Here is a 24,445-nt window from a genome sequence, read left to right on the forward strand (position 1 = left end):
TTTAACCACTGCAAATATAATCTTTTATCCCTGTCCTAAACCTTTTAAAAAATATTTTTCAAATGAAATTCTTATTAGTGTCAAAGCAGCTCTATTACACATATGAAAGAAAATAAAGAGCAAAGACCTTAGCCCCAAAAGAAATAAACTAGACTAGAGCAAAACTAATGCGGAAAAAATCCTCTCTAAAGCAAAGCCCAGCAGGGAGAGTAGCAAAGGGTTAAAATCCTTTTGATTGACGTTGTAGCCTCTGGTGCCCCAGGCTCAGGCGCGCGCCATTGGCCGCCAGGCCTTGTGCCTGGCGGCCAATGGGGGGGCGCGGTCCACGAGCAGTGCCGCGTGTCTCCTCCTCCCATTGGCTGAAAGTTACTGTGGGAAAGAAAGTTTGGGAAGTTTCACACGAGCCGTTCGCGTGCAGTCCCAGATATATATAGAGGCCGCCAGGGCCTGGGGATCACACAGGATCCGGAGCTGGTGCTGATAACAGCGGAATCCCCCATCTACCTCTCTCCTTGGTCCTGGAATAGCGCTGCCGATCACTAAGTAGCCATAAGATATTGTAATAAAACCCTCAGCACTTGCTCAGTAGTTTTGTGAAAGTCTCGAATAAAAGGGACATAAAACAATTTTTTGTGTGAAGGACTCCAAAAATAAAGTTCTCTAGGGATTAAAAAAAAAACAAAAACCAGAAAATGCCGGCTGATATAATGGAGAAAAATTCCTCGTCCCCGGTGGCTGCTACCCCAGCTAGTGTCAACACGACACCGGATAAACCAAAGACAGCATCTGAGCACAGAAAGGTAAGGGCAATCAATAGCTGTATCTTTCTCCAGCCCCAAGAAATTAAGCCGGGGTTGGGGATTCTTTTATCCCTTAAAACCTCCGGGTGAAATGGCAGATCCCATGGGAACTCAGGACTTTTTTTTTTTTTTTTTTAATTATTTATTTCTTTGCAGTCATCAAAGCCTATCATGGAGAAAAGACGAAGAGCAAGAATAAATGAAAGTCTAAGCCAGCTGAAAACACTGATTTTGGATGCTCTTAAGAAAGATGTAAGTGGATAATGCTGCTTTTCTAATTTAAAAAATGAAGTCTTATTTCTCTATTACTAAGAATGAAACACTCTCGCTGGCTGATCTTCCCCGCCAGCACTGCGTTTTCTGAGGAGGGAGGGCTTGGGCCCCTTTCGCCCGGGTCTGGGGAAGTCGGGGCCGCGGCAGGCGGGAGGGACCCCCAGCATTCCGAGGCTGCTGGTGGGGGGTCTCACTTTCCTTGCTTGCCTCTTCTGTGCAGAGTTCGCGTCATTCCAAACTGGAGAAGGCAGACATTCTGGAAATGACAGTGAAACACCTCCGGAACCTGCAGCGGGCACAGATGACGGGTAAGTGCGGCTTGCGGCGTCCCCCTCTGCGGGCGTCCCTCTCGCCCCGCGGTGATTTCTTCCAGACTTCCGCCCGTGGTTGTGAGAGGCATTCAGCTACATTTTACTGCCTTGGCTCACTCTTGCGTTCCCACGGTCTGGGGCTTATTTATAGCCACAACTCCAAGTTGTTACTGTTCCGGAAAGGGAGGGAGAGAGGTTGTAGCAGCGAGGGCGGCGGGCGGCTTGGCAGTGAGGGAAGCGGGTGGGGGCGAAAGGACTTAGAACTGTGGCGGTTTTGAGCTGCGTGGAGCCTGGAGGTCATCTGGTTTAGCACTCCCTCCTCCCCCATTACAGAAGGGGAAATGAGGCTCGGATGGCGGGGAAGGGGGGAAGGGCATTACCCAAGGTCACATCGCGCGTGCTGGGGGCTGGGAGGCAGATCTAGGACCGAGATTGGTTTAAATGGAGCGACAGGGAATGGAGAGAAGGGAGCGTCTTGGCTTAGGTCGCCAAGCTAGTGTGTAGAGGTGGATGGTTTTTCTAAACCCACCCCCGTAACCGGAGGCAGTTCTGCGGGCCAAGTGGTCAGGGAGGCGCGCCCGGGGGACCTCCCAGGGCGGAGGTGGTGGCCTCCAGGCCAGGGCCTTTCTGTGACCCTTCTGTCTCCTTCTGGCCTGCAGCCGCACTAAGCACAGACCCGAGCGTGCTGGGGAAGTACCGCGCGGGCTTCAGCGAGTGCATGAACGAGGTGACCCGCTTCCTGTCCACGTGCGAGGGCGTTAACACGGAGGTGCGCACCAGGCTGCTCGGCCACCTGGCCAACTGCATGACCCAGATCAACGCCATGACCTACCCCGGGCAGCCGCACCCAGCCTTGCAGGCGCCGCCGCCGCCGCCGCCGCCAGGACCAGGAGGTCCGCAGCACGCGCCGTTCGCGCCACCGCCGCCGCTCGTGCCCATCCCCGGGGGCGCGGCGCCCCCTCCCGGCGGCGCGCCCTGCAAACTGGGAAGCCCGGCGGGAGAGGCGGCTAAGGTTTTTGGCGGCTTCCAGGTGGTGCCGGCTCCTGACGGCCAGTTTGCCTTCCTCATCCCCAACGGGGCATTCGCTCACAGCGGCCCTGTCATCCCAGTCTACACCACCAACAGCGGGACCTCCGTGGGCCCCAATGCAGTGTCGCCGTCCAGCGGCCCCTCGCTGACGGCGGACTCCATGTGGAGGCCGTGGCGGAACTGAGGGGCTCAAGCCATCCCTCCCCTCTAAACTCCCCAACCTATCTCTCTTCCCTCGGGACACTGAACAGGAACTTGGACGCTGGGAGAGAAGAGGAGTTTTGTGGTTAAGTGGTTACTTTGGATTTTTTAATTTCTAAAAAGTTACTTTTTTGTAGAGAGCTGTATTAAGTGACTGACCATGCACTATATTTGTATATATTTTATATGTTCATATTGGATTGCGCCTTTGTATTATAAAAGTTCAGATGACATTTCGTTTTTTACACGAGATTTCTTTTTTTATGTGATGCCAAAGATGTTTGAAAATGCTCTTAAAATATCTTCCTTTTGGGAAGTTTATTTGAGAAAATAAAAGAAAAAAGTGAAGACTTTTGTCTTATAACTGATTATTTCATTATTTCAGAATGTGTAATAAAAAGAGGCTCTTGGCAGAATTTGAATTATATGTAATCTGAGAATTCAGGAATTGGCTCTTTTGTTACTCAAAGAACTTTTTTTTTTAATCCCTCAAACCTTTCACCAACCCTCCATGAATTAAATTCCATTTAATTTGCAAGAACCCATCTGATAGGGCTTTTCTGATCAATTTGTGGTCAAGCTCTTAAAGGATTTCAAACATTATTTTAGTTGCAGTTGGGTAAGTCATTCAGGCCTGGGTGTCAGACTAACTCCTGAGGAAAGTTGAACAGGACTGAATTCATGAAGTTAATGGATCCAGGACCATTGCTTATGGTGCATTAAGGAAGGTTCCTGCAGCATTACTCCCCTGGGGTAGCTCACCAACATTCAAAGCAAAACTCTTAATTGCTGCAAGTGTTGGAGTTGTCCTTTAATTAGTCAATTCTTAGGTACATTCCCTCCTATCAGTATCCAAAAGTTTGAAATAACCTCTCTGCACCCTCTTCAAGCAAGCTGAGAAGGTCAACAGATTCCTTCTGCCAAGGGACAGCTAGTTAGACTCCCATGTGGAGGCAGAGTCCAGATGATTAACACCAGACATATGTTTTTGATAAGTTTCTATGCTTGGCTCTAATAGAGAAAGCATGTGGGGGCCGCGCTGGCAGGCACACAGGCCATCTTCCCCTTTTAATACAAACAGCAAGCGACCCCTTTGCTTGGTCATGCCCCATTTCCAGGCAAGATGTGGGCTCCAGATAGGAGCAAAAGACTTGTCTCGGGTTTCAGCTCACATAACCCTCCTTAACAAGTCCTAACTCAAAGCGGACAGCTTTAAACTGTGCCAGGATCTGCAGGGAATTTCTTCCAAATCCCATCACAAAGGCTTGTCAGATTTTGTCAGATTTGGCCAGGTGTTTGACTGCATCCAGGTGTTGGGGAAATGAAAACCACGAGCCCTGCGAGACCAGACACATCAGCCCCGCTGTGGGTCTGGCGGGCGCGCCCTCCTCCCGCACCGCCGGCCAGTCCTCCCTGCCCTGGCCCCTCCCGCTGGCCTCCTCTCACCCCCCCTTCCTTTAGAGCGGCCTCTGGGAGGAGAAGGATGAGGCGGGAGATCAATCTTTGAAGCCTTCCTAACAAAGATAAAGCCAACGATTTTCTGTCTTGTTTCAAAAGCTTTACTTCTCCCCCGCCTTGCTCTGGCCTTTCCCACAGGCCAGTGTAGAGAGAGGCTCTATCACAGCAATGATCTAGCAGACAGCAGTCAGTTTTCTAGTTAAATACCTTCCACCCAGCTTTGGAGAGGTTTAAATGATACTTTTTAAAATGTGGCTCCTACTTGCCTCATTTAGAATATATGAAAGGGGTCCAACACACGCGCGCGGGTACACACACACCCTTCTTTACCATATTTTTCCATGATTTCTCTCTTGTTTGGACACAAACATACCAAGACCCAACCCAAGCTCAAATACTTCATTTGGTAAACCTGTCCTCTGGCCCCATTAAAAGTCCTTAACTGTCCTGGCAGCAGTAATGGAGACAGCATGGTCTCATTTTTATAAAAGTACATTTATGTTCTTAAAAATTCACACACACGTGCGCGTGCACACGCACAAAAATCCCGGTGCAATCTCCATACCAACTTAAAACTAAGTCTCTTTGTCTTTCCCTGTGCTGAAGGGAAACAACTGAAAAAGTGAACTTTTATTAATATCAACAAAAGTACATAGATATCTTGGGGGGAGTCATATATTTAAGGAAAAGAAGTGAACAATTGTTCACTTGAAAATAATTGGTAGTTTGAAAATGGTCTTTTATCCTGAAATAGAGGTTTTGGATTATTAGATGAGGCATTTGTCTCTGTACAATATGGGGGGCAGATCCTAAGCCCCAGTGGAGATTTTTCAGTCTCCTGTGCCAGGTATGCCACTAAACTCACTGTGTCACTTTGAATGAGTCATTTCCCTTTTCTGGGACAATTCCACGTCCTAAAATGAGTGGGTTTATTTCTAAGACCTTGTGCCCTCCCGCACCCAGTCTGCTTCTGGAGTAATTAGTTGGAGAGGCCAAGAATCAAAGAAGACTTCAATCCTGCCCCACCCCCCAGCCCCCACCCGGATCCCTCCGGCCTGGCCTAATGATACCGCCTCGGGGCACACCCAACAGCTCCTCTCCCCCGCCCGGGGCAGTGCCGATGGCTCCAGGAGATAAGGCACAACTCCAAGCTCCAAGTCCGGATGCGGGCCGAGGGTCTCCGCAGCCGCGGGTATGAGCCTCTCAATGGAGACCCTCCCAGGCCCGGGCCCCCCGCTGTCCCCGGCAGCTTCCGGAGCGGGAAAGGCGCTGAACTGGAAGGCGGGGGTCTTTCCTCGATCGAGAAGGGAGACTTGCCTAAATGGTGAATAAGCGCGACTCGGAGGCGTGCCTCCTCTTCGCGCCCCATTCCACACCACGTTTGTGGAGTGGGGACCCAGGGGTTAAACTGGACCCCCTCATCGTCACCACCGTCCCGGGAAACCTGTCATTAAAGTCAATTAACTTTTCCCACACCCCTTGGCCGGTAACAACTCGCTGCTAGCTTCCTCCCCGGCTCCTAAGTGCAACCAGATGGGCCGCCGAGCTGCCCCCGCCGCGCACCCGCCGAGGCGGCCCGGGGGTTCCAGGGAGGCAGCCGGAGCCCGCGGCCCGGGCGGGAGCAGGCCAGGGCGGCCACGCTGGGCCAGCCCCGGCGGCCCTGCGGCCAAGGTGGTTTGCTTAGCAGGCCCGGCTGCTTTCTGGCAGGAAATGAATAGCTCCCAGATGAGCTCAGGCAACCTGAGAGGTCGTGAGAACGGCGCGAACCCCCGCCTGTGCAGCCGGCAGCCTGCCAGGCCGCGGGGGGAGCGGGCGGCGGCGGCGGCGGCGGGAGGCCGGGAGGCCCCGCGGGCGGGCGGACGGGCGGGCGCGCGGGCGGGCGGCGGCGGGGAGAGGGAGGAGGGAGCCGCTGACACACGAGCCCGCGCCCGCTCCCGCTGACAGGCAGGCAGCCGCCCGCGCCCGGCCGCCTCCCCCGCTTCCCCCGCCCCAGGCCCCAGCGCCTCCCAAGCAGCAGGCCTTAGCCGCAGAAATGCGGCCGCCCGGCCCCGCCAGGGCCTGGGGGTGGGGCCGCCTGCCAGTGTTTTTCCAGTTCCCCCGGTAGCTCCGGGCCGCGTTTAGAAGCTGGGGAAACTGGGCCGAGGCCAGTGTCAGGACACCAGAGGCCCTCGCAGCCTGCCGAGCACTGCCAAGACTTGAGGCCAAGCCAGGGCAGGAGTAGGCAGGGAGGGTGGGGGACAGGGCAAGGGCATCTCAGCCCACAGAGCCTTTCCAAAAACGACGGAGTCACCAGACAGCAGCTCTGGACTCCTGAAAAAGTGAGTATCATTTCCAAAAACCAACTAAATGCCCAGCAAGCCCACTGCAAGCACGAAAGAGATTCCACTAATTCCCACAGAGCCCCTGCCCTCACAGCTCTCAGTTTAGCTAGGGAGATAAACACTAAAGTGACTCATCCCAGGCACCATGTGGTAAGTGCCAAAAATGAAGTTTAAACAAAAGGCACCTCAGATTAATTGTGATTTGAGAGGAAACCAGGTAAGTTTTTCAGAGAATTGGCACTTGAAGCGGAGAGGTGAAAGATGAGTTCAACAAGAGGAGATAGGACTAGGAAGGGGTAGGAAAACACAGAGACTGGTAAATATAGAGGTCCAGTTTAGGAAAATTTCAGGAAGTTCGCCTTGGTTGTATTTCAATTTTCAAATACATAAATTGGCTTAGAGGTCAAAAAGAGAGGGCTAAGTTGTCTGCATCAGTCCTTGGCTTAGTGCAGTATAGCCCCGGGGTTAAAAGCGCATGATCTGGCTTCAGATTGCTTAGGTTGTAAAACCGAGGCAAATTACTTCACTTCTCCCTGCCTCAGTTTTGTAATTCTGTCACATTTAGATCTTAGGGCTCTTTGGCTAGTATTTCATAGGGTTGAGAGGATAAAATGAGTAAATGTGCATAAAGCATTTAGAATGGTGCTTGGCACATAAGCCCTCGATGCACGTCAGCTATTTTGATTCCTAAACAACCACAGCGAGGTATGTTCACCAAACAAGAAAGCCAGCCCTGGCCTTTGCCCAGTAATTTCAGGATCTACTTGTAATTGCACCAGGCCCCATGTGATAGGACCACAGCTTCTTCCTTAGTTTCTGAATTTCTGAATTTCATGTACTCATTTGATAATTATTCACAGCCTAGTAGGCAAGACAGACCAGTAAAAAAAAAAAAAAAAAAAAAAAAGAATTACTCTGTTAAATGCCATAAAAGAGTAGTGTACATGGTGGTACAAAAGAAGGGCACATGTCATAACAGATAACTTTCTGTTCCTCCAAATTATAATGAATCCTTGTGAATTTTTGTGATCCTATAAATTGCTAGCACAGTAAATAACCAGTCAAATTTCACCTAAGAAAAAGTTGTTGTTAAATGGTTAATTTCAAGATTAATCATTTTACAACACTAACCTCTTTTGAAGGAGCACAGTCACCTTCAAGTGGTCAAGGAACTGGACCAGGGTCACAAAATCCTGGTTCCAAACTGGCCACTACCTGTGAGGTGCTGAGCAAGTCCCCATAAGCCTTTGGGCTTTAGTTTCCTCACTGACACAGTGAGATTAGACCAGAAGTCCTTTTCAACTCCACAATCTGTGATTCTCTCTGCTCAGCATGCTTCTGTGTGCCTCTCACAGTTGAACACTTGCTCTGTGGCTATAAGAACTATATGGGGCATATTTCAAAACTTTCGGCCAAGTCCAGGGACAATTTTACAACCACGTATTTTCACCTGCAGTTAAAGATGTAGAAATAGACCTGAAGGGTGTGCATTGTAGTTCCACTGTTGCAGGAAAATAGGCCACATGCTATATTCTTGGAGACCTGCTGTGTTAGTGAGAATTGTGCCCACTGCGTGGCACATCCAAGGAAGTCTGCATCTGACAGGATTTGCTCACATATCTGCTACTAAGACCCTGTCCTTTGCTGTAATATCTTATTATCTTGCTTGGAAAACAGAATAACAAGAGTTAAAAATACCATCACTTTCCTTCTTCATCCTAAAAAATGTCTTCCCACCCTTTTCTCTTGCCCACTTCTTTTCTGAAAAGGTAATGTGATCTGTTGGTTGTCAGAACTCTTTCCCTTAGGAAACATTTCCCCAACTGGCTAGAGTTTTTCCACTAGTACACTAACTGAATTAAGTAAACTTACTGAATTAGTCTAGTTAAACAAGAATGTCAGTCTGAATTAGTGAAAAATCTGAATTTTAAATATTCAACAGGAAAAGCAGTAAACTTTGCAAATACTTGTAGTGAGTCTGAATTCACAGTTTACAAAAGCACTTGCTCTCATAAAACTCATGCATTAAAATCATGTAAAGAACTTATTCTCTTAAGCGGGTCAAACATAGCCCTTTAATATTATTTATACGAAACGTTTATTGTAAGAATAAGAGGAGCCACGATTGCAGTCCACGTAAATAATTTGAGTCTAAATTAATACTATGGCTGTAGTGTCACTGTTCTTTCTATGTCCAGATATATTTTCGGTTGCAGTTTGCTTTTAGTCAAGCAGGAGTTAATGCATGTTCCCCCTTAGTACTGCAAATATCACTTAATGATTAGTATGGTAAGGAGCACTATTTGTGACTTGCTGTTTTGCTATTCACAAATGTGACCTGTTTTCATGTGAAACTACCTTTACTGGTTTAGTCATCAATGTGAGACCTGAGATTTAGAAATCCAGTTTTCAAAAAACTCCAGCGTAGGGGAAAACTACTGGTGTTAATATTGACAAACACCATCACCCAAAACTTCAAGTTTTCTGCTACACAGTTCTTTTTTTATCAACTATTTCCCTGAGTCATAAAATGTGTCCCTAAGGCATCAAAATGTAAAACGGGAATATTGTTCCTTAACAGGGCCATGAGAGGGCAAATGCCATGTCAAATCAGTTTCAGAAGCAACTGCCATGTGTGACGGGAGTGAAAGTAAGTGTAAAAGTTCTTAAGGCATTTCTTCATTTTAGTGAATACCCAATAGATACCTGGGGTCAAAGATAGGATACGAAACTTGAAGGAAGGTTTCCCACACCTCAGATTTGTAAAGAACAAATATTCTTGAGTACACAAAGTTATTCTTTCCTGTTTTCTGTTCTATAATTAGGACACAGGATTATTTTCATACGACTAGAATCTTGCAGGATTAGATAGGTGTTTCCCTTAAAACTCTACAAAACAAAGTAATTGTGAAATTGGTCATTAATACCTTGCAGAGGAGAGCAAGCCTCTAAAGAACCCTCACACCAGACTCATTTGTGTTATTTGTGTTTTATTGTTATGGAGTTGAGGGCCAGGGCTCAATGGGGAGGCCCAGTCTGGAGGGGGAACATAGTGTCTGATCATGTAGAGAACTTTGAAACTACTGTCGTGTGATCTCTTTGAGATCTCATTTTAAGTTCAAAGCAGGGAGTATCCATCCAAAGAAGAGACAATTCGAAACAGTTTAATGCTGGGAGCAGTTCAAAAAGAATAACTTAAAATGTTGTTCTTGCCTCAGATATTTGCACAGCTCCCATATCAAAGACCTAAGGCTATCATCATATTTACACACATACACTGGCTTAAAACTGAAAGTTGGATTTCAAACAATCGATTGTATCGAGATATAGCAATCAGTTTCTAACCTGACGTTGGGCTGAATTCAAATTAATTTTTAAAAAGCCAAGTTTTCATGTTTAGCGTACAACCTCTAGCCACAGGTCCAGATCTCAGCTGTGCTTTCCTTTCTCTGATGGGTCCCTCCTTGGCCTTTCCATTGTACTCAGGAAACTTGTTCTGTTTTAAATAAATGCCCTTCTATTTGCAGCCTCGGTAGGAAGCCCCTCATTGGCTGGTTCTGCTTCTTCTGAGCCTTGGGGATTGACGACTCTGCATTTTCCCCACCCCAGATGTGTGTGTATGGGGGTGAGGTGTAGGAGGGAGAGTATGGGTGCTTGTGCTGGGGAGGGGGATACTTTGAGTTGGCATTTGCACCTGGGCCCCGGAGCATGGGTACCAGGAACCAGGAAGTGTGGTATTGGGCTGGGGAATGATCCCCATACCCTTGTGAAAACAAGACTCCTTCTTGGAGTAAAAAAATCTGTCCTCGGGCCATCCAGCTCCCACTCCTTAGCCTTCCCAGTCCTTGTCAGCTCCTGACTTCTCTCCTTAAGCTTATCTTCACCTGGCTCCATCCTTCCCTCCCTTCTCAGGGACCATGCTCAGCATACCATCCCTTTCCCCTTCATCAGGGAGGTGGCCCACAAAAACATCTGCTTGTATTCCTGAATTTTCAACCTCCCTTACGCTTTTTTACTTTTTTCCTCAGCATATAAACACATTTATTTCTCTACAATCTTCAAGAACCAACTTCTCCAACCCTGTACCCCTCTCTCTCTCTCTACGACTTCTCTTCCCCCTTCTCACCATGGACTCCTGAATTCTTGCTGACGGCTTGCACTGCCTCACTTCTCTCTCCCCGCCACCCTTGCGACCAGGCTTCTGTGCCCTCCTCTCTACTGACGCGCTCTGGCCAGGGCAACTCAGTGAATAAACCAGAAGGTTACTTTCCTATTTTTTCCTCTGTCAACATTTGTGAGGTTTTGACCACGTGCAAACCCCATCCTTGAAATGCCTTCCTTTCTTAGTCCCTGTGGCATCTCCTGATTTCTTCCAACCCTCTGATGGCTTTTCAACATCCATCATGCGATTCTTTCCCTCTATCCACCCCATTAAGTTCACTGTCCCTGAAATTCTGTCCTTTTTCTCTTGTCATTCAGCCACCCATGGCAGTGAGGTGCATCTACATGGATACCAGCAAATCTGGAATCATCAATCCAGAATGCTATCTTGAGCCCGGCTGACCGCAGGATATTTCCACATGGAAGTCAGTAGATCTCAAACTCAATTCAAGACCCTGGTCCCCATCTCTACAAGGTACCCTATCTCGGTTTACTCAGGCTCAATGGGTCTTTCAAAACCCCACCACGTATCTTGTCCCTGTATCTCCCAGGTCACCAGGAACCAACATAAGACAGCCTTCCCTGTCTTATGAATCTTAACCCCCATCATCATTGCCTTCAGCAGGAGTTTAAAATTTTTTGCTTTCACCTCTTTCAGACTGATTCCCTCACTTTTATTCTTGCTTCCCTCCAATCCATCAGCCATACTCTAGTCACATATCCAAACAGCCATGTCTCTGAGAAAACTTCCAAAAGCTTACGATTGCCTCGAGGACTGGAGAAACACGGTTCGCCCTGGCCTACTCTCCTGCCTTACTCCCTATAAGAAAGCCGCATCCTGTCCATGCTCTACCCACATGCAAAGCTGCTCTCGTGCCCGAGCCCTCCATGCTCTCCCTGGTTTCTACCCCTTTGCACACATTGTTCCTGTGCTGGAGGTGTCTCTCCTTCACTTCTCCATTCAGAGACCTCCTACATTATGTGTCCTTCAAGATGGTCAGTTCACCTGCTTCCGGAAGCCCATCCTGATGCCTCCGGTTCCCTGCTCTGAGCCCTCCACGCCCTTCTTGCCCTCTCCTGGGGTATCTAACACAGCACTGATGATGTTGGAGAATAGTGACTATTTATCTGTCTCCCCAACCCAAGCTGTGCAAGTTTTGGAGGCAAAAATGATGTATTTTGTCTGTACCCCCCACATATGGCATAGCGCCTGCCATACAAAAGCTATATATTTTTGGTACAGCAAGGAGAGCATCAATACAAACAGCAACTCACATGTGAACACTGCGTTAAGGTTCACAAAATGCTTTCATAAACACGATCTCATGTAATCCCCCAAACAATTAATGTAGGTAAGCAGGCCTGGTATTGATATCCTCGTAGCAAACATGGAGAGTTTCACATAAAGTGTGTAGGTCATTTGGCCAAAGTGACAGCTAGAAAGTGACAAACGTTAAGTCTCTGGAACCCACATATTCTGCTGTAGTGCCATGCTTCCCTCATTCTCTGCCGAGTGGGGCAGGCCTAAGCACCACTCTCTAGAGCCTGTTTCTCTGATTGTGTGAGTACCTCTTTCCTGCTGACCGCCCAGGGCAAGGAAACCCAGATTTAGTCTCCGTGGTCCTGCACTTTTGCTACATGTATAACCAGAACCAATTGGGAGCAGTTGGAAATCTGTTTTCTTCACTCCCGTGTTGCTGCCTTAACATACATAAATAAAATCTCTCCAGGCATGAGAACTGCAGGGACCTTCCTTCCTCCTGTCTCCCAGTGGCATAAGAATTCATGTAACTGAAGGCAAGTTTTTTTGTTGTTGTTTTCAACACAAAGATCCGTGATCCTCAGCACAAATGAATCACAAATTATATAGTGAGAATGGGAAAATAAATCCTAAACTTTAAGAAGCAGGAAAAGTATCACATTTTAAAGGTCATATTTCTGTGGCTGGTTTGAAAAAGAGTGGTCCTTTAATAGGTGAATGAGTCACACTGTGACCCAGAGAAACCAGTGGGTAAAAGCACGTGAGGGTTTAACAAGTGACTCCAAAGTGCTCGCTGCAGGGTCAGACCACACCAGCAAAGCCACCACTACAATATTGTCATCTGCAACAAGGTCAGTACAGCCTCTGTCAGCAGCATGTCCCCTAGCCACAAAACAGTGGCTGACTTGCCATGTATAACTCATTTGGGCTTTTCTTTCCTGTCTGTGATGACCAGTGCTTTGCATTCCAATTTTGTGGTAAGTAAAAAAGCATTTATTACCTGAGGGGTGTCTTTAGAAGAGATGCTGCTGTTTCTTCAGGTCACCTGCAGCTCAGGATGCGGTCCCCGAGGCAAGGGGCATCTTGCAGCAGTGTGGGTCCCAGTGGAGGCTGGCTCGTCAGTCACTCAGCAGGGGTTAGTGCAGAACTTACTCTATGCCAGGCCGTGTTCCAGGTACCAGACAGGCAAGGCCACAGCTCTCAGAGAGTACACATTGCTAGCACAGAGAAGACAATAAAAAAGAAAATACATAAATGAAGGAGAGAATGTCAGCTCATGGTAGAGACTAAAGAAACAAAAGTCGGGTGCTGTGAGAGGAGGGGACCTTAGTGGGGCCGGGGTCTAATTTACAATGGGTGGTCAGGGAAGGCCCCGCTGAAGAGGAGACTCCTGAAGCCAGGAAAGCAAGTAAAACAAAAGCCCAACCTAATTTTGCAGGTCCAGTCAGTGGAGGGGCAAAATGTTATCTCTGGCTATCCTGAGTGGCTGACCAGAGATATAAGTGGCTGACCGTGGTACCCAGGGCCATTAATAGAACCAGTGTCATTTGCTGCTGTTTTTACGATAAATACAATTACCGAAAACTTTTCTACAGTTTGCAAAGCATTTAAGTATTCAAAGTAGAAGCTCATTTAGAGGTAACTAATTCAACCTCTTTGTTTCCCACATGAAGACATGGGAGTCTGGGGCACTGGGTGGCTTTGCATTCATTTGTTCATCCCATAAACATCCTCTGAGAGCTCGCCTTGTGCGTGGCGGTGGCCTGGGGACCCTAGGGATGCAGAGATGAGCAAAATGTGAAAGGCCTCCAAGGAGCTCACAGTCTAGGAGTAGCATGATGTGTAGACCACAGAGGAGGAAACATGGTAAAAATGGTCATCCCATGACCCCACCTGGATGTAGTCAGGGGCCGGGCCAGGGCTAGAACCCCAGGCTTTAGAAGTCCAGTCGAAAGCTTTTCCTGCTTCACTTATTTTGTTTTCCCTCTCCCAAATCTCTCAGCTTTGTATTTACTGTTTCTTCCACCGGGAAAAACTCCCCCTATCGCCAGCACTCTCACCAGTTCATTTGGTTAATAGTCTTCAGCTCTCACCCTAGACTCTACCTCCTCAGAAGCCTTGCAGCAGCCTCCTCCCCCTGAATTATTTTGTTGTGTTCTACGTGCTCTGCTGCCATTGGTGTTTTCCCCACCAGTCTGCTTATCACATGGGCTGTGATCTGTCCTTCATAATCACACTTCAACCTCAGGAACTTTACAATGCCTGATACACCGTAAAGTTCTGTTGAATAAGTAGGCAAATAGACAAATATACTGAGCATGTTTCCCCCACACTGCAACCTGAAGCAATATTTATCTTTGCTTGACCTCCCTTCTTTCTCGCCTCCTTCTTTCTCTCCCTTTCCCACCTCCAGGCATCACCCCAGACTCCAGCGCACCTGCTTGCCCCACCAGGGCTCCACTGTGACCTGCCTTCCATGAAGTACTGGGAGACTATTCATACCACGCGCACCCAATCTGGGCACTCTGGTTTGATGAGTGGACAGAAGACCCAGGAAAAGCCCTGACAGAGCCCACTTCTCCCAACTACATCTCTTTGCAAAGGACTAGCAGGTCCTCTCTGTAACCCCGGAAGTAGGCACAGGTCAGCCCCACAAAGCCACCCATTCCTCGGCAGTTTCCCAAGAACCCCAACAGTCCCCACTCACAAAGTGAGACTGGGAGGGAACACACTGGAACCGTCAGGGTGACTATGCTGAAGAAGAATATGGATGGGTTTTCTCTTTCCTTTCCCCATTTTCCAAGTACTCTGTAAAGTGGTTGTGCTACTTTTATAGCTGAGATGTTTACATTTTTTAAAATGAGTCTTGGACAACAGCTTAGAGAAAACATTTCCCTTTTCTGAATGGCAGCTATGCCAATAGTCGATGCAGTTTGGCTCAACATTTAATTATTAGGTTCCTGAGTCCTGTGTGTGTTTGTTGGTTCTCTCACAGCTAGATTGGCACACAGAGACAAGCTGATGCTTTTCTCTGCCTCCTTCTGCTAATATCAGCACAGGGTCTGCCTGGCATGTTGCAGCTGCTCAGACTGAGGTCAGCCTCATGGCTTCAGCCTGAGGACTGAGAAGAAAGCTCCCCTCCTTCTCGGCCCAGCCTGACCACTCTCTTCCGCTATCATGATGGGGCTAATGAATGTCTAAGTGTCTGAATTCAGCTCTCTGGCAGATTAAGGTGGAGGCATTTTTTCTTCTCATTCTCCTAGTGGAGAAGTGGAGTTTTTTTTCTCCTCCCCTTGATTCTGATCTGGCCCTGTGACTGTTTCAATGAACAGAGAGCAGTAGAGTTGCCACTGTGCCAGTTCTAGTTCTAAGCCTTAAGAAGGGCAGGCAGCCTCTGCTTTAGCACACTGCAGAGCCCTAAGCTGCCATGTAAGAAGTCAGCTACACTGATGGAGAGGACAGGTGGAATAGCCACATAAGAGAGCACGGCCTTAAGACTACATGGAGAGGGAGAGGCACTGCCCAGTCAGCACCCCAAATGAGCCCAGCCTTCCCACCACCAAGGAACCAGCCATGTGAGGACGCCATCTTGGTGTTGCAGTTGGTGGAATCCTGGGATGACTGCAGCACAGCCAAAAGCCTATGGAGCAGAAGAGCTGCCTAGCTGAGTTTAATCAACCCACAGAATGATGAGAGAAAATACAATGTTCTTTTAAGCCTATCAAGCTGGTTCCCAAATGAAACCAACACAACATATAGATAAGACAAAGCTGACTTTATTGCTTACTGTAGTAAGGGAGAATACCCCATGGCCAAGCTTTGTTATTGCGTCCAAGGAGGAGAAAGTAAGGTCAGAATTGATTGATAACTGGAAGTTTGGTTTAAGGCAATCTTTCAGTATAAGGACGTGATTAGATTCAGGCAAGAATCACCATGTGACAGTCCTTGACTGGTGGAAACAGCAAGACAAGGATTTCTAGCAAAAGAATGAAAAGAATCTTAGAGCACAGACTGTTGATGTTTCCCATTGAAGATTTGATGGGAAGTTCCTTTAATGAGAAATCAAACCATTTCCCTGGGCAGGAAACTCCTGAAGAAATAAAGTCATACTAATGGAGACAGCGGAATATTAAAATTCTGCTAATGAAAATAGAGAAATAGCACAAAGTCATGTTAATATAGACAATAAGATGTGTTCCCATCTCCAGGCTAAATGTGGGGCTGGCTGGTTTGGTTCTCAAGGCACTATGTTTGTGGATCGTTTGTTACACAGCAGTTAACCATTGAGATACCCCCCAACCTTTCACTTCTCAATGTTTCTGTATTTCTTAATTCATTTGTTCATCAAGTATTGTATACTCATTATGTGACCAGCATGGTGCTAGGAACTGAAGATACAAAGGAGAATAAGATAGACAGGATCCCTGTTTTCTTGGAGTTTAAATTATAGTCAGGAAGAGATAGACAGTGAAATATGAAACCCCAAAAAATTAACAAGGTAATTTCTATAGTGATGAAGTGTTCTGAGGAAAATAAAATAGGGCAATGGGATAGAGTGTTATTGGGAAGGGAGATAGAGCTGTTTTAGAAATAGTGGTCAAAGAGATCTTCTTGAGAAAATGACATCTGCACTGGATGACATGTGAATGGTGGAAGGATCCAACAGTCAAGCTCTCAGAAGAGAACATTACACACAGGGGTACGGCCAGGGCGTAATCTGTGAGGCAGGAAAGGGCACTGGCATGCTGTGGGGGATAGAAAGGCCAGCACGCCTGAAACATGCTGACCAAAAGGGGTGTGGCCCACTTGACAGAAAGGCTGGCAGAGGTCAGATCACACAGGGCCTTGGTGGTCATGGTGAGGAGTTTGGGTTTGAATCTAAGGACAGTGGGAAGCCACTGGAGCAGGGGTGCCCAATGGAGATCAAATGTGAGTTACGTATGCAATTTAACATTTTCTGATAGCCACATTTTTAAAAAGTAAAAAGAAATAGGTATTCAAATATATGGTGATGGAAGGAGAACTGACTCTGGGTGGTGAGCACACAATGTGATATACAGATGATGTATTATACAATTGTACACTTGAAACCTATGTAATTTTACTAACCACTGTCACCCCAATAAATTAATTTAAAAAAGAAATAGGTATTAACTGGAATTAATTTAAAATTTTTATTTAATGCAATATGTCTAAAATATTGTATATGTAATTCATACGTAAAATCAACATGTAATCTATATGTAAAATTATTAATGGGATATTTTTACATTTTTTGGTACTAAGTTTTTCAAATAGGTATATATGAGCTCTGACAATTAAGTCTGCGGACTTATTACAGCGATGTTGCTAACCTTTTTTGATATCAGAGGGATTATTCATTATGAATTTGTACCAACTGGACAAACAGTTAACCAAGTTTACTATTTGGAAGTGCTGAAAAGGCTACATGAAAAAGTTAGACGACCTGAACTTTTCACCACCATTTCATGGCTCTTGTATCACGACAATGCCCCAGCTCACATGGCACTATCTGTGAGGGAGTTTTTAGCCAGTAAACAAATAACTGTATTGGAACACCCTCCCTACTCACCTGATCTAGCTCCAATTACTTCTTTCTTTACCGGAAGATAAAGGAAATATTGAAAGGAAGACATTTTTGATGACATTCAGAACATCAAAAGTAATACAACAGCTCTGATGGCCATTCCAGAAAAAGAGTTCCAAAATTGCTTTGAAGGGTAGAGTAGGTGCTGGCATCAGTGCATAGCTTCCCAAGGGGAGTACTTCGAAGGTGATTGTAGTGATATTCAGCAATGAGGTATGTAGCACTTTTTCTAGGATGAGTTCACGACCTTAATTGTCAGACCTCGTATGTGGTACCGATAGCACATCTCAATTCAGACTAGCCACATTTTAAGTGCTCAATAGACACCTGTGGCCAGTGGCTACCAGTCTGGCCAGAGCAGGACTGGAGGGTCTAATAATTATTGTCCTTCCAGATATCCAGGCTCAGAGCTATCTTTCATTTCTCCCTTCCCCTCACACCGACCTGCCATCATCATCCATCAAGAACTTAGATAATTCCATCTAAATACAGTCACGTCCCTCCTGTCATCTTTACTCCATCTGAAGTGTCTTCAATATTTTGCACATCAGTTTTTGCTACGTCTGAACTGGGCCTTCTGCGTCCACCAATCTCTCTCCACCAGGCTACTGATTTATTCTGCTAAAGCACAGCTTCCATCTTCTCCCTTCTCCCCTTCAAAATCTTCCATAGCTCCCACTGTCCCCTGATGTTCAAACTCCTTTGGAAGGCCTATAAGATCACTCATAAAACAGTCCCACCCCTCCGTTTAGACTTCTTTCCCACCAGTCCCTTTTATAACACAGTTAAAACTCAGCTCCCAGCTTGGTCTACTTCATCATACTTGCCCTAGTGACTTGTGAAATAGTGTAATTTTATTTCCCAAAATATCCTTAAACACCATGGATCAATGGTAATGAAACACTGAAAGTTTTCAGGGTTTGTTCCTGTTTATTCTTTTCCTTTAGTAGTAATTTTCTTCCCTGTACAAAGTGTTTTCTATTTTTTATTTGATAGTTTTTATTTTGTAAAGTTATCATTTTTTTAAAGGCAATTCCAGTGCCCTGCAGCGTTTGGATATGAATTGCCTGCTTATTGTTTGATTTCTTATTTGTTCTTATCCCACAAGCCAACTCTTAGCAAAAGTGATGCATGTACATAACCAGGCATCATATATGATTGTGAATGGGTGTGTGTGTGTGTTAAATTTTAAGCTAACGTATACTTAATTGTATTTTGAACAACCTATGACATTACTTAAAATTACAAGAAACACTATGGGATATAACAAGTCCAGACTTGTAATCTCTGAAATTCCCCTTGACTGTGGTTATGACCTTATAAGAGCATCTTAGCTGCCATCTTTGAAGTATGGTTGAAGGACATTCATGTTTTTATTTTTCCCCTTGGTTAAAACATTCAAGCAACTGAATATGTAATTCTTGCAGACCCCACTCCAAAAGAGCCATCAAAACAAAATCCACATGATGGCCACATGCCGGTGCAAGACACACAGCTGCTCTTGACTATTTATGGCTGTGAGATATTAACTCCAGAGTTAGACTGGAAATGAACTGAGTCATAACTTGTTACTGAAGGAAGCTTGCTTGCATCACTGAAAATTAATATTAAAAGGCAGGGGGCTCATGAGCCTGTTGCAGCTGGAGTCTCCATTCCCTAAGTCTTGTCTATCAGCTTGGTTTGGCTTGATTCTAATTTGTTTTGGGAGCCTACTTCAGTCCTTTGCATATATTTCGGAATAAATGAAGGTCTAATAGCAACCACTTTCTGCTTGTCTAACATGTACATGAAGGCCCTTCTTCTTATCAGACCACAGGGTCCAAGGCTTTACTGAGAAAACCCACAAACAAATCTGTTGACCAAAATTAATTTTAGACAGTAATAAAGAATAAAAGCATTTATCTGAGCAAAAAGAGCTGCAGCCCAGAGACATAGATTCAGGCAGCAACCTAAAGTGTGCTCCCCTGAGACAAAGGAGAAGCCACCTTTTATAGAGAAGCTTCCTGCCCATAGTTCCTATTTTGCTCTGTTTCATGCAAATAAGGCTTCCAAATTGTGCAGTTCTGATTGGTCGGGGCAGGTCACAGTCTATTGGCTGGATGGTAGCATGGTGACAGAAGCAGGAACTTCCCTACAGAGGTGGACTCAGTGTAAACAGATAGGATGGTGCAGGAAGTTAGAAGTTCAGTTTGTTCTTCCTGGGGTGCAAGGTTGGTGAGAGGTCCCTATCAGCACTAGGCTGCTAGGCTCTAGTTTAAATTTGGGCTCATTTAACCACAAGGAGTCTTGGCAGGTAAATTTCTTCTTGGAGTTCAGAAATCTCATAGCTCTCCAGGCTGCATAGAGTTCTGGTCTGCATCTTTTCCTACCTCCTCATACTAAACTCTTACTGAGCACCTACTAAGTGCTATCACTGCGGAGAGACAAATGAATGAGGTACCCGCCTCTCACTCTCTGGGGAATCTAGGTGTAAATAAAAAATATTTTAAAGGAGTCCCTTACGGTGATTCACGCAAAACGAGTGCTTCTTTTTTTTTTTTTTTTTTTTTTTTTAAGGCTGTGGATTCCAGGCTTCTTGATAGGTAAGAGCAGTAGAAGTGGAGAAGAGGTTAGAAGAGGCTCCAGAGCTGGGGTGTGATTTAGAGAAGGAGGGCAGAGAAAGGCCAGGTTTGACTGGTTTCATGTGCTAATGAGTCACAGCCATCTGTCAGTGTCATCTAGGTAAAGCTGCCTCTTTAAATCCCCCAGAATGGCCCAGGTGGAACCAGAAGAACCTGACCTGGAAATGGGTCCTGCCCCAACTCTCCTAGACCTTGGCAATGTCACTTGCGCTCATATAACCCTAGTTTCTTTATCTGTATAATGGAAGCGTTGGATCATTTGGTCCCAGGGGTCCTCCAAATTTGAGACCACAATCCCCTGAATTGTCCTCCCAATAGGCCTGCTCCCTGAATGGGGGTCAATGTGTGCAGACAATGTGAACTACGGAACTGTTTACGCCAGATGTTGCAGTTAGAAGCTGATGGTTATGATTCATGAATTGCAAGTACACCTTATCTGCCGAGGACAAAACACCCCTTTCAACTCTCATTTATCCCCCCTTGTCCCCAATCTCTGCTCACTCCTGATTTCTACTTCCTTCGTCTTTCTCTACTCCCCTCTCTGTTTGGTTTATGTTTGAATCACTCATTCATTCAATGAATACGTTTAGCGCCTGCTAAGTACTGGGCACTACATTAGGTACCACAATGATCCCAGTCCCACTCTGGGTAAGGAGCAAAGAGAAGACCGCCCTCCTGTGCTGTCAGGTTGGCCCCAGGAATCTGATGTTGAGTTCTTGAGCTCTGGGGATTTCCTGGAATGGAGAATGAGGAGAGTGACTGAACACGAGTGTCCTGCCACACTTCAGACTCAGGATTCCTAAGTGAAACTCGAGAGTCCCTGCCCCCTCACATCACTCTTCTGCCCTCAGTTAACAGGATACCCTTCCTTACCTCCTCCAGTTAAAGATAGTTCAGTCTCTTTGGCCTCCTTACACACCTTGCACAGAGGAGGCAAGTGACCCTAAGAAGTGGAAGGGCAAGTGTGGTCATGACAAGCAAGTGATGAGAGGACACTGGTCCACTAGCAAAAGACTAATGCAGCCGAGAAAACAACGTGCTCAGAGAGGGATTAGGCCCAGGCTTGTCGTAGAGAGTCCCCTGGCAAAGCCCCAGATTAGCTGAGTGATCTGGGTTTCAGGGTTCAGGGTACCTGACAGCAGCTGGCATTTCTCTGCCACCTCCAAGTCACCTTCTTTCCCCTCCCTGTGGCTCCTTATTTGCTTTGAATTAGGAGGGCCTGTTCTGGAATCTAACTGATGCTCACCATTGGCAAACACCTACCTCAAGGGAGATGGGGCAAGCCTCTCACTGGCCATGGACAGAGCAGGCAGGCCTGGGCTTCTGCTGGGGTAAGGCCCTCCCTCCATCCCCAGCCTGACCTGGAGATTAACACCTCCCATGGGAACAGGAGCTATAGCCTTTCCTTCTGTCCTCTGGGAGGCCACATCTCACCCTCAATCTTCTTTGTTCTGAAGAATGTTCATATTTATAATTAAGGAGGTGGTGAAGTCGGGAAGAGGGAGTGTTGAACTGGGAACCCAGGGCAGCCCACAGTCATTGCAACCTTGGAATGAAAGAAGAAAAAAAAATCTCTGAGCTGGTATGGAGAGGGTTGTTTAAAGGCAGAAATGAACTGGGGTGAGAGAGTAGGGTGCTGGGTATGGAGAGAGAGAGAGAGAGAGAGAGAGAGAGAGAGAGAGAGAGAGAGAGAGAGAGAGAGAAAACAAGACTGATTTATAGAATTCTGAGGGCAAAATTCTTTCCTCTCCACAGCAGGATGTCAGGGCTCAGCGTGAGAATCTCAGTATTTCAATCTCTCTCTCCCATTCCTCCGCCACCCCACCCCTCCCCCATGCCCTTCTCCCTCTCTTCTTTCGCTTCAGCGATTTGCATTATCATTTGCCAAGCTCAAACAGCCTCAGGACCTGTATCTACTTCAGCCCCAGCTGTAAGTCTTCCGCCCCACTCCAGGAATTTCACAAATAAATCACTGAGAACAGAGCCTGCCTCACCACAAACAGCACACAGGCTTCTGCTTAGCCTTTGTGGCCTTGGACCAGCTCCTGGGAAGGGCCCCTGCCTGGTAACAGGCAGTGACACAGCCTGCTTCTGCCTCTCACAAACACTTAACCATGGGGAGCCCCTACCTCCCAGGTGACCAGCAAACTCAGAGGGAACCTGCAAGGTCACTGTGCAGTTCACAGCCACCCTTACCCTGGGCTAAGCTGGGTCCAAGGCACAAGGCTTCTCTCCCAGGGGACCATCCACACAACTCTGCGACCTTGAGAAAGTTATTTTAGCCTCTGCAGACTTCCCTTTCCCTGTTTTTAAATAGATCAGAGGTTTATACTGCTTAATTCACAAAGAAGCTGCCTGGGAAAAGACTGATTTATTCTGAAGTGTTTTTGCTTCCTGAGAGGAACCCAAGGTTCTGGGAAACCTCGTTGAGCCGGCACAGACACAGGTGTCCACACATGCGTGATACGCAAATCCACCCACAGGCTCACACCACATCCATTCATGGACTGGGCTGCAACCCCCAGGACAGAGATACGATTTTGTGCACTGCTGGTTCCCCTGCAACGCACTGCTTGGAATAGGGTTCATGCTCAGCAAATATTTATTGAATGAATACACTTGACAATTATTTCCTGTGTCCCCTCCTTGTACCAGTCACAGTGCTGGTAGCTTAGGGACAGCCCTGGCTCTCAAGTTGCTCACAGTCCAGGAGGGAGACAAACCCGTAAACAAATACAGCCGATATAAGGTGTTGATGGGTACCGGGACAGAAGAGAAAGCAGGGCACAGGGAAGCTCAGCAGAGGGGAGTTCAGCTCTGCCCAGACGAGGAGGTGGGGACAGGCGAAAGGCAGCTCTGCGCATTGAAGGAAGGCTGGGAGTTCATTAGTTGAACAACAGGAAAGGTGGAAGTGGGGGTGGGGAGGGGCAGATATCTTCCAGCTGAGGGAAAACGTTTTCACAAGCACAGAGCCCCGGAACAGCATGGCAGAGTCCAGGGTACGGTGAATTATCCTCCCTCGGGGCAGGACCCCAGGAAGGAGGCAGAGCATTAGGAAACGAGCCGGGGAGGAGGGAGGCTCGGTAAGGAGGGCTGGATCCTGTAGGTCACTATGGGCCAGTATTTTCAAGCGGTTCCTATACTTAACTTCAACATTCTTATGAGACCCTTAAAATGTAATTGTCTTACTTTTCTCTCTGTTGATTGAGAAACTATATAAGCATGATGGGCTTACAAACACCCCACAGAAACTCTGAGAGTCCCCCACCATCATGCCTGTCTCCACACCTGGGCCCATATGTTGAAAAGCATTACTTAGGGGGACCACATACAGTGATTTATCATCCAAACTGGTTCATTTCAGGGAGTGAAAGGGTCACTATAAAAGGGTAACAAGAGAAAACTAGGACCATTCTGGGCACACCAGGACCTATGGTCTCTCTAGCTAAGATCTTGGGCTGCCATTAAAGGTTTTTATAGAGGCACATGGTGTGATCACATTCACGTTATTGGAACTAAATTACTCTCTCCCTTCATTTCTTCACAAAACAAAGGGAGTAAGAATAAGGATGGAAGCCCTTTTCAGCTGCGGCATTCTATAAATCTATGTTTGCTAGACATTTGAAGGGTTAGATAAAATGTAACCTCAAGGAAGTTTTGAGGGTGGACTGCAATTCGACCTAAACCTTGAGGATCCATACCAATATCCTGTGATTGTAGTTGAAACCCAATACAAGTGCCCAAGAAAAACACTCCCAAGGAAACGCCACTCATCCACCCACCCAGGAAGGGAAAGGCGATGCCCATGAAAACATTCCATTGAAATTAAAGCCTTGCTGCCAACCCACCTCTCCCACAAGTCCTAGCCCTCCCTTTCCTCCCTACCCCGACTCCAGGAGCCTGTACCCAGGTGAGAGGTTTGATGGTAAGAGGATGCAAGCATGAAGAGGTTAAGTTAGTGCTGTTGTTTCAACTCCTGTAACAATCCTCTCCCTTTTAAAAACCCTCTCTCACAAAAAGAAAAAAAAAAAAATCTACCCACTCCCCCACTCTCTTAAAAAAGAAAACTTCATGGCGCCTCATTGCCTAGAGAATTAAACACAGACTCTTGAACCTCCATTTCAAGACCTTCTACAATACGAAGACAACCCCCTTCCTTCATCCACCCTGTCCTACAATCTAATTGGAATTCATACTGTGCATACTGTATATTATTCTTTCTAGATGCTAATTCATGTTCTATCTACTCCTTACTCATCAAAATCCTACCAATAAATTGTTATCTCTTTCATGAAGCTCGTCTTCCTCCCTCTCTTCCTTTCTTTAAAGTTACGTAAACACTTATCTTTCAAGATACTTATATACGGTACTTCTACATAAAGGTATAATTAATCAGTGCTG

General features: G+C 46.6%; 1 protein-coding gene and 1 long non-coding RNA gene across 2 annotated transcripts; both read left to right on the forward strand.

Annotated features, from left to right (window-relative positions):
• Positions 1 to 438: 438 nt before the first annotated feature.
• HES1 (hes family bHLH transcription factor 1) lies at positions 439 to 2,964 on the forward strand. The gene is made up of 4 exons (XM_019723255.3): positions 439 to 800; positions 957 to 1,052; positions 1,294 to 1,381; positions 2,044 to 2,964. The coding sequence occupies exons 1-4, from the start codon at positions 693 to 695 to the stop codon at positions 2,595 to 2,597; spliced, it is 846 nt and encodes a 281-aa protein (XP_019578814.1). The 5' UTR covers positions 439 to 692; the 3' UTR covers positions 2,598 to 2,964.
• Positions 2,965 to 5,993: 3,029 nt separating this feature from the next.
• LOC141571032 (uncharacterized) lies at positions 5,994 to 15,800 on the forward strand. Its single transcript, XR_016019718.1, has 4 exons — positions 5,994 to 6,390; positions 8,975 to 9,043; positions 10,873 to 11,029; positions 14,229 to 15,800. It is a non-coding gene; the product is annotated as an uncharacterized LOC141571032 (long non-coding RNA).
• Positions 15,801 to 24,445: the final 8,645 nt, after the last annotated feature.

The sequence above is a fragment of the Rhinolophus sinicus genome, chromosome 17 (assembly GCF_057876585.1).
Source record: "Rhinolophus sinicus isolate RSI-liver-muscle chromosome 17, RSI-T2T, whole genome shotgun sequence".
In the NCBI taxonomy this organism is placed as follows: Eukaryota; Metazoa; Chordata; class Mammalia; order Chiroptera; family Rhinolophidae; genus Rhinolophus; species Rhinolophus sinicus.

Coding starts and splice junctions, on each gene's coding strand:
- HES1 (XM_019723255.3), top strand. CDS start 693: ATGCCGGCTGATATAATGGAGAAAAATTCCTCGTCCCCGGTGGCTGCT. Junction 1,053..1,293: donor TGGATGCTCTTAAGAAAGAT/GTAAGTGGATAA, acceptor TCTTCTGTGCAG/AGTTCGCGTCATTCCAAACT. Junction 1,382..2,043: donor GCAGCGGGCACAGATGACGG/GTAAGTGCGGCT, acceptor TCTGGCCTGCAG/CCGCACTAAGCACAGACCCG.